The following is an 11,635-nucleotide window of genomic DNA, read 5'->3' as shown; positions in this document are numbered from 1 at the left end:
CCCCCCGCCCGGGTCGCGCTGCGACCGCGCCTCTGCTGCCCGGCAAAACCGGCCCCGCCCCCCGCGCTGTCATTCCTCGCGGTCGCCGCCCCGCACGGCGCCCACTCCTCTCCATAGCTGTGGCCCCGCTCACGCACGGCCCTGTCCCTCGGCGCTCCGAGCCGCCCTTCGCCCCTCCCCTCCGCTGACAGACCCAGCCCCGCTCGCTCCCGCTCCTTGCCCTTGCCACGCTCGGCAGCCACCGAGGCCGCCGCCCTCTCGGCTCAGCCGGCACCGGGCGGCAGCAGCGCCGCCCAGCTCAGCCCGGGGGCAGGGACAGAGCAGAGGGAAAAGCCGCCTCTGGGCGCTCTGCAGCTCCTGCAGCCCGAGCGTCTCGGCTCCTGGGGCCAGGCACTTGCTTCTTTCCTTCCTACAGAAAAACGCCGGCTCGTTATTCTCAAAACTTGCTGATCTCTATTCCCAGCTTCTTATACTCCTCTATGCAACAGAGTAGAGAGAGAGGGCTGGCTTATTTCAAAATGAATTTACATGTAAATTAGCAGCATTTGTCTATAGCTGTAAAAATGAAGAGCTTTTAGTATTTTACACTGTCATACACACATCCCTCCCGGTGGATTTTCTGGCAGTTTTGGGCCCCTCTGGGAGAGGACAGCCAGCACTGGCCCCCCTGATTCCCCACTCACCTGCTCCTCCACTGCATCGTGGCTCTCCCAGGGACATTGGGGGGCCCCAAGTGACATTCAGAGCCCCCGAGTCTCCACCCCCTCCCCCAGCCTTTTTTCCTCACCCCCAAAGAATGCACAAAACGAGACAAACTGCCCTGGACGGCAGCACGGCACATTAATAAAGCCATTTCCATGCAAACATCCCCCAGAAAGGGGCTCGGCAGGCACAGCCAAGGGGGGCAGCCCCCAGAAGGCTCGGAGCCCCTCCCCAGCTCCGCTGTCCCGGGCTGGCACGGGGGCAGCGCGCCCCACGACGCTGCCGCGGCTCCCGCTCAGGCTCCGCTCCGCTCCTGCGCTCGGGGCAGGGGCAGGAGCTGTCCCATCCCTTCCCTACCGCGCCGCTGCTGCCCCCGCGAGGCCGCGGCTCCGGGATCCCAACCTGCGCTCACGGACACATCGAGCGCTGCGGTGGGAGCACGGGGGGAGAGACCAGGAGAGGCAGAAAGAGGGAGCGGGAGCAGAGGGGACACAGGAGGAAAAGGAAGAGCAGGCTGCAGGACGAAACTGAAAAAAACCCCACCTGTAATGGGCAGCACGACAGAGAGGGATTAAAAAAGAACAGGGCCAGGGGACGGGACAGAAGGATCCCGTGAGAAACAACGGCACAGGGAGCACGACGGATCCACCGAGAATAAAAAGGAACAGCACTGAGGCATGGAGAAGGACAGAGAAAGACGGAGCGGTAAACACACAGCAAAGACAGAGGGATAATACAGAGACAGAGAGGGAAACAAGGACGGAGGGAGGAAATGAGCGCGGCACGGGGGCGTGCGGGGAAGACGGGCAAGGCGCAGCAGAGGGATGGGCAAAGAGAGGGATGGGCAGCAGGACAGGGGCTCTCAAGAGAAGGGTACCGTGAGGGAGAGGGACCGAGCAGCCGATGCAGACAGTGATGCATTTTCCTGGTCTTAAAATCAAGAGTCATACACAGTTAGAAGGGGAAAAGGGATTTTACCTTGGTATTTATTTTAAGGATCCTTAGGTGCACACGTCCAGGTCATATGCACCGAGATGCACCCCGCCGAGTGTGCCCCCAAAGATCGGGTATAACATTATAGGTGTTACTAATTAGCAGATCTATCAAAGATTCCCCAATGAGAGGCTCAAGTGAGCCCCCCTCCCCAAGGAACCTTCCCCTGGATGGTTCTATCTTAGTTTACAGAATATGTTCTGGAGAGGACCTTTGGGGCTGGGGCACACTGATCCCCAGCTACGAAGCTTCTAAAATGTTTTGTCTCTTAGCTTGACAAACAAGTCCAAGAATGTAGGCTAAAAGCACTAAGAATACAGAAGTTGTAGAAAGGTATAACAGGGGTATAAAAGAAAAAAATCTTCATGGCATCAACAGGGACAGGCAAAAGGACAGCAAGAAGGACAAAGAAATACAGTCACGCTGCAGCACAAAGGAAAAAGGAGAGCAAGAAAGAAGGAAAGAGAAAGATGCGGGCGGCGAGGGAGACACAGAGAGACAGAACAGGGAGAGGGATTGAGCAGAATTTATTAAATAAAGGTCAGTATGGATTTCTTAAAAGAACACCAGGACATCCCTATCACGGAACTCTGCTGCCTGCTTCAACTTCACAGCTGTCAGGGAACATTTCTCCCCCTCTCCTCTCTGCGGTGTTTATTAAATAAAGATTGAGTATTTATTTCTTAAAAGAAAACCAAGAGAGAGTGAAGCAGTGAAAGGGAATGGCATGGGGAGCACACAGGACAAGAAAGCAACACAAAAGACACACTGGACAGAGAGAAGAAAAGAGGTGGAAAGTTGGACGGAAGAGTGAAAGAAAATCAGGAACAAACGCCAGGACTTTAATTAGAGAGGGTGGCTGAAGAACCTGCCAGTAAAGCAGCGGCTCGAACAGAAGCTGCTGCTGTCACGGCTCGGCCCGGCACTCACTAATTAACATCTGTCTCCGGGCAGGGCCATGAAGCCCCTGCTGAAACAGGAGGGGAAAGCCGAGGGGATGATGCGCACCGGGTTCGGCGCCGCTCAGCCCCAATCCCAGCCCGTGGCGCCAGTGAACGCACCCCGATCTCCGAACCTTCTCTCAGGGAAATTCCACCTTCGCCCCTTCTCCTCCCCTGCCGGGGGCTCCGTGGGCCCGGAACAAACACGATGAGAGGTTTCTCTGTTGCAGGTTCTTTGGAAATCCTACACTGACTTTGAGAGTGAGCAAGAGGAGTAGAAGACAACCAGGAAACTTTACTGCCAACCAACATCAAAGCCCTCGCACCGGAGAAGAGCGAACAGCTCGTTTTTACGCGTCCAAATTCCTTCAATTTTCAGCATCGTCTGTTTCCCAGCACTGTGAGAACTGCTGGGCACAGCACCACGAGTGAAATGGCCAAATATTCTCCCCACTCAGCCACAATCTAGAAAGAACAAAAGGGAAAAGAAGGAAGACCAATTAATTCTGACATAAGGAGTCTTGACTATCCCGACACACTGCCACGTGAAAAAACATCCCTGCCCCTCTAACAAATCCCTCTGATACTGGCTCCTTTCAGGATCAATTATTTAAACGCTGTATTAAGGAGCGTAAGGACACAACGCTTGGAATTCTCAACAACGGCTCAGCTCTCGGCTACTCCAAGCACTTTCCCACCCGGGGAGCTGAGCTGTCCCAGATTTAAACGCCACGTTTGATCCAAATCCGACAGAAATCTGATCTTGTTTGGTTACTGAGCTTTCCCAAAAGCTGTGCAGTCAAGCCTGGAAATCCTCACTGAAGCCTTGCCATGTCACATTGGGATTTACCCTTGGGAAAACCCCACTCTGAGCACTTGGGTTTCAAGAGGTTGCACCCGATGTTACAGACACAGAATTCCTGTGGGGTTTGGCATTTCCTGCACCTCCAAACACGTGAAAAGAATGAAGTGCAGAGTCCCAAGGCTCCATTATTGCCATTCTCCTCACATCCCTTTCCTCAGCTGCACGTGGCTTTGTGCCTCCTCTGAAGGGCTGGAAAGGAATTTGGGAACCCCCCCTCAGCTCCTTCGGTTTTCAGCCTTTTCTCTGAGGCAGCCCAAAAGGCAAACAGGAAAAAAAACCCCCAGAAGTGCACAAAATCCCAGCCCCTCCCAAGATGCAGCTCCTCACACCAAACCTTGGGAGAATCCCTGGTGCTTCCAACACCGCTGCAATCCCACCTGGAGCTGAGCCTACAGGGTGCTCTGCCTAATCCACATGCAAGCCTGGATAGCCCAAAGCCTGCGAGAAAAGAGGAGGCAAAGTGAAGGGGAGAGGGGAAAAAACGGAGTTTTGGGTTCTCCCCGTGTTTGCAACAGGATTGAAGGGCAGGATGGAGAGGTTTTGTGGAAAAGAAGTACCAAAGGCTGCTTCATTGCCAGCAATTAGCGCTGCTCAGGTTGAATCCAAGAGGACAAATGCACCGGGATCAAACAGGAGCGGCCGACAGGATGGGTTATGACACAGATCTGTGAAGCTGGAGCCTTCTTTCTTCTCCCGGGCTCTCCCAGAAATTCTCCATGGCCGGACGTGCTCCCGCTCTCCCCGCTGGGGAGGATGGACTTGGATAGCCCGGGTGACTGGTGAGCCTAAAACAAGAAAGTGATGCAGTGATCCAAGTGTTTTTCCAAGGAAATGACATATTCTCTGGACCGGGGATAACCCATATCCCATGGCCTTCTCCAGGAAGGGTCCCAGCTGGATATGGTCTCCCAGAAAGGATTCCATAGGGGCTCACCTTTTGCCTGGAGCTCGGCTGAAGTCCTCAGCAATGCCAGGGAATGTGGCCATTGGAGGCTTTGGGCAGATTTGGCTCATTTGCCTTTTTAGGCTTTGCTTCCTTCTCTCAGCCTTCCCACTGGATTGTGGTCTCCGAGGAATACCTAAAATCCCATTCCATTCCTGCTCTTTCGGACATTTTTTTGTACCGTTCCTGTACAAAACGAGGCCCCCTGTTCGATGCTTTTCCCCACCGTTCCCCGGCAGTTTTATCTGCCACTGCATTCCCTGCGTTGCTTGGGCTCTTCCCAGGTCTCTGAGCTCCTTCACAAGGCAGGAGATCAATTTGGCCCAGGAACTAAACCCTCCCGAGGAATTGTCTGATGCCATCTCCACATTTGACAGCTGATCCCTGTGCTCAAAGGATCCCTCTTTCTTCCCTCCAGCCAATTCCAAGGCTCGCTGCCCCCAGCTGGGATCAGTCCCCAGTCTGATCCCTGCAGTCTTCCCTGCCGGGATCCTGCTCAGGAATCCATGGGCTACGAATGTAAGAATTAATTCTTCCCACCCCTGCCCACTTCTAATTCCAAAGGATTTGGTGTCTGCCTTACCCGGCTGGAGCCTGCTTCCAACTCTGTTCTTGCTGCTTCTGCTGCTTTCCATTTCCCAGGAATTCCACCGACGGAGCGACAGCGTTTTCCACCTCCTCCAGGATTCCCTCTGTTGCGTTTGGGTGCTGGAAGGATATCAAAACCAGAGCCTCACTATCAGGAATTACATCCCTGGATTTGTTCCTTTCCAAGTGTCACCTCTTCCCAACAAAGCCCTGGGCGTCCAAGGAATACAGAAAGTGATGGGCTGACCACTGCTTACTCCTCTGGAATTTCAGAGCTTGGAAAAATGGGCAGCTGGAGCTTTTCCTGGTGCTACCCATGAAGTGTATTTTACCTAAGAGCCCCTGCCCATGCCTTTGCCTGTATCCACCAAAAATCCACCCGTTCATTCCCCAGCTGGTCCTCCCTCTTTTCCCGTATCCAACAGAATTTTAACAGGTGAATATTCCTCTCTGCAAGAGCACCTTTCATTCCAAACCTAAGAACAAACGAATCATTCCCTTGGACCTTCCTTATTGGAATTCCACTGAGAGCAGTGGATGGAAAATGATCCTGTCCTGGCCCCTGCTGCATTCCTGGAGCAGGGATTCTTTCCCTCTTTCTCCCCCACCCCGCGGTGCCCACCCTGCCCTGCCCCCTTTTCGGGCTTTGTTCCACAGCTTTTGTTTCCACCTCTTGCATCCTTTCCCTCACTCCAGGAGCTCCCAGCAGTTCCACACCCTCTTTTCTCCCATCCTGATCCTTTCTCCAAGAACAGAGCTGTGCATTTCAATTCCCTTCTCTTTTCTCTGACAATTCCCACCAATCCAGACCTAAAGCTGACACAAGGAACACTCAGTGCCCACAAATGCAAATCCAGACCTGGCCATGCCTAAACCACTAACGCTGAACACACAATCCTGGACCATCTGCATTAATTCAAAGCTAACCTTTAGGACACGGTTCAGGCTGCAGCACAAAGTCAGTGCAGACAAACACTCCACAGGAAACGTGAGGTTTCCTGTTCTTCCTGCAGTGGCATTTATGGCTGAGCAGTTCATAACAAGGCCTGAGCACACAGGACTGGAGAATAAACACCCAGCAACAACCCCTGTGCTCAGCAGGGGCCTGGGGCATCCCAGTCCAGGCTATTGGCTTCTTTTCCTTTTCTTTACTGCAATTAACCTGTGACAGGAACTTGTGAATCCATCCAGATAAGGAGACATTTCCTGAAACAGATCCTCCATATAAACAGGAACAGAGAAGCTCACTGCCACATTCAGAAACCCTTCAGCAAAGCACTTGCAAAAGCAAAGGTGCTGAGGGATTACCAGGAGCAGCAGGGAACCCAAGTGAAGGGGGGAAACCAGCCCACGGCAAACAGCTGCCACTGCTTCGCACTCCAGTCGCTCTGCAAGCGCAGCTTCCCTGGAATTTCATCCTCAGCATCTCTTCCAAGCTCCACAGGGGAACAAACAGGTACTCCAACATCTCCTTCCTTTGTACTTTGAGCAGCACAGGCCCCCCGGGAGGAACTGGAATCCAAAGGCAGATCTAAACATGAGACTCCCACTTGCCACTCTCTCTACCTTTTCTCCAGCTTGGCCCTGGGCTGGGAAACAGAAGACAACAAACGTTTAAAAAACATCCTTGAGGTGTCTTGAGGATGCCCAGGCCTGGGAGAAAGCCCTTCCCACCAGCCTGCCCAACATAATCAGGTGCAGCTGCATATCCCAAACTGCTCCTGAAATTTGTGCCACACTGATTCAATTACTTGGTTTACTTCTATGAAGTCATTAACTCTAGAAAAAAGGTTCATCGAAATCTGAGGGCTCCAACTAATTCAGTGGACATTTTCCTCAGACAAACAACTAACCCAATGAACTCCTGTGCTGAGAGTTCACCCCCATCTCACGGGCACCGGCCATGTCACAGCCAAAACCTTGCCCGGACCCAGCACAGCGCCCTGGCCCTCCACACATGGGCACCTCTGGGAGCCATGGGCCAGCAATAGCCCAGCGCCTCTCAGGGGCCTGGGCCAAAGAGCTGCAGCAGCCGGAGCGCCCCGGGGAGAGAGAGGAACCCGCGAGTTCTGCACCCACGCAGCGGAGGAGCTGCCCTGGCCCAGCTCTGCCTCCTCTGCCAGCAGCAGGGTAGGTGCAGCTCTCACCCACCAGGGCTGGCAAGGGGCAAGCGCCTGCGCCCAGCTGGGCACCGATGTGGCGCGGCCCCAGCGCGCTCCGCCAGTGCCCCCCAGCAACAAAGGGCAGCACCAAACGAGACTCACCCACAGCGCTCCCAAAAACTCTCCAACACCATTTACTGCTTCTCTCTCTGCAAGGGCCCAACAAGTTCTGGCTCAGGTCTTGTCCCGGGCTCGCCGGTGACCTTGAGAGGAAAAAGTTATGTTCAAATTCAAGCAGGAGTTAAAAACAACAGAGAAGCACAAAACAAGACAAATGATCTTCCACCGCCCTCAGCAGCCTCAATTCAGGAAAGTCAACAGAAACTCAAGAGCGCCACAGGGCAAAGGTCCAGGTGTACCTTTAGATACATTCAAACATCCTGGAGTCTTGGATTTTCCTAGTGCCTCGGTACCCAACGTCAGGGGGGAAAATATCCCAGTTCAGGCTTCCCCAGCCCCTCTCCAGGTGTCACCCCCAGCCCTCCCAGTGGCTCCCAGCTCCCAGGCACCCAGCCAGCAGCTCCTCGGTCCTGGGAGGCGTGTGGCACTTCCAGAAGTACACCATGCCTTGGAGCAAGCTGAGCAAACAATTCCAGACCTAAAACCTTCAATCCCTGCAAGTCAAGGCAGACTCACAAATGCCCCAGAATTCGCACCTGCCATGGAAAAGTTAAAAGATCAACGTCTGCCTGAACTGCATTTGCAGGGTCCAATTGCACCCATTTTGCTCTGCCTCACGCTCGCAAATTGCCCGGAACGTGCTGTGTACAACAGCCTGGAAACCATGGAAAACTCCTGACACTGGTATCCCGATGTCTCTTGCAGACACCCAGCTCAGGGAAAGCTTTGCAGCAAAGCACATCCTAAAGGAGCTGTTTTCCCCGAGGAAGCCCAGCAGCGGCAGCGCTGCCCCAGAGCACAAAGCAGCAGCTCTGCTGGGGAAGAGCATCCTTCAGTTCCTCTGCTGCTCCCTTGACCACAGAGCTGTTCCTAGGCCACATTCACCTGCCTGGAGCACCCATGGTCCCGAGTGCCCGGAGCTGGGCTGGCACCGGCACAGGCGGCACGGGCAGGATGGCCCAGGGGCTCAGCACGGCCCCGGCTGCTCCGGGAGTGCCACGGCAAAGATGTGCCTGGTCCCGGCTGGAGCGGGGCAGGAGCGGGGCTGTCGGGGGGAAGGCGGCCCCGGGGGGGTCTGGGCGTGTGCGAGGGGTCAGGAGGGGTCAGGAAGGCTCTGGATGCTGCCGATCCCAAATGTCCGCGCTGGAGAGCAGCAGAGCCCGACGGGCAGCGCTTCAAGGTGGGGAGAGGCTGCCGGGCGGGAAACCTGTGGGATGGGATGGGATGGGATGGGATGGGATGGGATGGGATGGGACGGGACGGGATGGGGATGGAATGGGGATGGAGGGCGGGGTGGGGTTGGGGGTGGAGAGCATGGATGAGGATGGGATGGGGATAGGATGGGGAGCAGCTCAGCTGTGCTTCCTTGGGCCCGGGGAAGGTTTTGGCAATGATCCCGGAGCTCTTCCCAGAATGGGAGTTGCTTCTGAGAAGCAGCCAGCTGCCTCACCAGCACTGCCGGCACTGCCAGCATTCCAGTGCCACCAGCACCACCAGCATCCCTCTGCTGCTGGAGGGACAAGGACCCCTCAGGAAAGAGAAACGAGGAATGGTAGGAGCCTGTCGGGAGAGGGAAGGCAGTTAGAGAATGGGACATTCCGCAGGGAAGGAGTGTTTTGAATTGGGAGGAAAGGAGGAGCTGTTTGCAAAATTGTTCATGTGAGGCTTCTGACAAAAGCCACTTCCTCTGTAGCTAAAAACTCCAAGGTAAATGACTCCGGGCATGTGGAGCTCTGACGTAGCCAAAGTCACAATTTCCGATTCTCCTGTGACCCCACCCACCCTGGGAGAGCAACACGGGGACAGGGCACGGAGAGGAGCTGGTGGGACAGCAGTGGGCACCTCCTGGTGATCTGGGCACTTTCTCCTTCGTGTTCCTGACCTGGGAGGAGCCGCTTTAGGATGTGGATCCCAAAGGAGCAAGGGGTGCCAGGAAGCGCCGCTGATGGGGACAGAGCCCCTGTGCCTGCTGCTGCCCCACACTGAACAGGTCAGTGGAATGTTCTCCTTCCTCTCTGCCCCACCTTCCTCTCCTCCTGCAGCTGCTCTGCTCCTGCCACCCTCTCCCGGTGACCGCAGTGCCCTCCCCAGCTCCTCCCTGCTCTGCCCTGCTCTTCCATTCTGCATCTTGACACCAAAATGGGCCGGAATAAACTTTCTAACACAATGGGAAACAGGAGGAAGCAGGAATTCTTTACCTGTGGAGGACACACAGGAAGATCTCTCCTTGTTCTGTGTGTGGGGAGACTTTACAGCAGGGTTTTATCCATTACAAACACACAGAGGCATTCAAACCTGTTTCCTATCTAATACACAAAAATCACTTTCCTAGAAGAAATTTCCATGCATTCACCTCCTCCTGGAAGTCTTTTGATGGTCCTGCAGATTCATTAAGAGGGGTCTCTGCTGGTCATATTCACTGAATGCTTCAGTATTAAAGGTGACCTTGCCTTGAGCTATTTTTCTGGGAGTGCACTGTTGCTTCTTGTGACAGAACTGCCCCAGAACCACTGCAGGCCTCCTGATCTATTCCAGCACCGGCTCCAGCCTCATTTCTTGCCCTGCGTGCACACATTTAAATCCTTTTATCTTTTTGACTAGTTGGACTTTTCAGCAACATCAGGGAACTGAAAATGTTTACTCTCTGTGTTATTTATCAACCTCCTGCCAAACAGCCCAACCCTCCCTCCTCCCTCTCCCACCCCACCATTCCCACCACCCTGCACATCTCACTTCTCTCCACCAAACCCTTCTCGCTGCAGGGAGCTGCTGAGGAGCCGCTTGGTCCATCCCTGGATTCTCCAAGCACTGACTGCCCATCCACTCTGACCACAGCCAAGGCCACATCCCAGCACCTGCCCAGCGTCCATCCATGGCAGTGAGCTCCGTGTCCCCACCTTCTGCCTCACCCACCGAAGGAGATGATCCATGTGAGACAGATGTCACCAGCGTGGCCATACACAGTGTGACACTGCCCATCTGCCTCTGTGGGCTGGCCAGGAACGGGGCTCTTCTGCCTCCTCAGATGGAAAGGGCATACTGCCAGCATCTTTAGCCTGGCTGTCACCGACTTCATCTTCCTCCTCTTTGCGGTCCCCTCTGCCCTGCTCTTCCTGCTGGAGGACGTGTCCTGCTCTCCTGTCATGCCCCTGATGTACGTGAGATTCCTTTACCTGGTGTCAGCGTTCTCCTGCTACTGGGCGCTCTCCTGGATGACAGCCATCGGCGCCAAAAAGGACATGGAAAAGCTCTGCAAGCTCTGCTGCCACTGTGACCTTCCCGATCCCATGATGTGGGTGTTGTGGGGTGCTCAATGCTTGACATTCTTCGCTCTCTTCACTGCCATTCCCACAGAGGCTTCCCTGTACCCGTCACACAAGCAGGAGCACTGCTGGGTGGCTCTCATCTCCATTTTCACCGTCATCCTGCTCCTGTTTGCTGCACCCGTGCTCATCACCCGCACAATCGACATCGTTAAAGCCAAGTGTGGCTCCCAGCAGCAGCAACCCGAGAGGTTTGACATCGTTATCTTCCTCCTTGTGCTCTTGGCTCTCCTCCTCAGCCTCTTGAGTTTCCTGCAGCAGCTCGGTTACGTGTCCTCGCAGGCTTTTTTCCTGCTCGCCTGCATCCACAGCACCATCAAACCCTTCATCTACTTCTTGGCAGGGAGGTGCTGGAGCCCCTGCTCCGTGGGGTCCCTCCAGCTCTCGCTCCAGAGGGTCTTTGAGGAATGGAAAGACAAAACTGCCCGCAGCAAGGATACCAACAGGGACACGGGGGTCTGAGCCTGTTGATCCCTTCCCCTGCGCTGCTGAAGGACCCCGGGACAGTGACTGAGGGACTCCTTGAGCCATCGGATTTATAAATATCCAGAGTATCAACCCCCCCTGGCCTGTATTCCTGCAGGAGAAGGGAGCAGGGGCAGTGCCATGGGCAATGTGGGAGGGATGCTCTGCAGGGAGCATGGATTTCCTCTTCCCTCCCTCCCGGCTCCACGTGGCTCCAAGCAGTGCAGCCGGGCTCAGTCCTGCTCCCTGGCTCTATTCCCCATGGAATGACCCTCACTGCCTCTGGGCCCCAGGGAATAAACTCCGTTTCCTTTGGCTCAGCAGATGAGTTTCATGGCGTTTTGAGGGATCTCTTTCCCGGACAGGGTGGGACAGGTTAAGCCCTGGGGACACAGCCAGCACGGGGCAGCGGTGATTCCCCAAATCTCTGCGGGGCTGGTGCCTCTGGATGGCAGGAGAGGGCTCGGGATGGCACGGAGCATCCTTCCCCTTCTGGCGGCCAGAGCCGGCCCTGCATTCCCGGTGATGGGAAG

At 55.1% G+C, this 11,635-nt stretch overlaps 2 protein-coding genes and 1 long non-coding RNA gene across 7 annotated transcripts in view; 1 reads left to right on the top strand and 2 right to left on the bottom strand.

Moving 5' to 3' along the window:
• Positions 1–11,635, bottom strand: part of BUB1 (BUB1 mitotic checkpoint serine/threonine kinase) — a 118,762-nt gene that overhangs the window by 39,841 nt on the left and 67,286 nt on the right. The gene's annotated exons all lie outside the window — the stretch shown is intronic.
• On the bottom strand, positions 5,113–10,575 carry LOC125323257. 2 transcript variants are annotated; one of them, XR_007202443.1, is made up of 3 exons: positions 10,488–10,575; positions 9,668–9,875; positions 5,113–5,152 (listed from the first exon to the last, which is right to left on the bottom strand). It is a non-coding gene; the product is annotated as an uncharacterized LOC125323257 (long non-coding RNA). The 2 variants fall into 2 exon arrangements; XR_007202442.1 differs by lacking the exon at positions 5,113–5,152 and adding an exon at positions 7,311–7,397.
• LOC125323240 (mas-related G-protein coupled receptor member H-like) lies at positions 8,612–11,425 on the top strand. Its single transcript, XM_048298064.1, is given in 3 exon segments — positions 8,612–9,304; positions 10,077–10,329; positions 10,331–11,425. Coding segments are annotated over 2 exon segments (912 nt in total). The 5' UTR covers positions 8,612–9,304; positions 10,077–10,186; the 3' UTR covers positions 11,100–11,425.

The sequence above is a fragment of the Corvus hawaiiensis genome, chromosome 3 (genome assembly GCF_020740725.1).
Source record: "Corvus hawaiiensis isolate bCorHaw1 chromosome 3, bCorHaw1.pri.cur, whole genome shotgun sequence".
Classification (NCBI taxonomy): Eukaryota; Metazoa; Chordata; class Aves; order Passeriformes; family Corvidae; genus Corvus; species Corvus hawaiiensis.
Note: the sequence above shows the minus strand (reverse complement) of the source record. Positions and strands in the feature narration are given on the sequence as shown.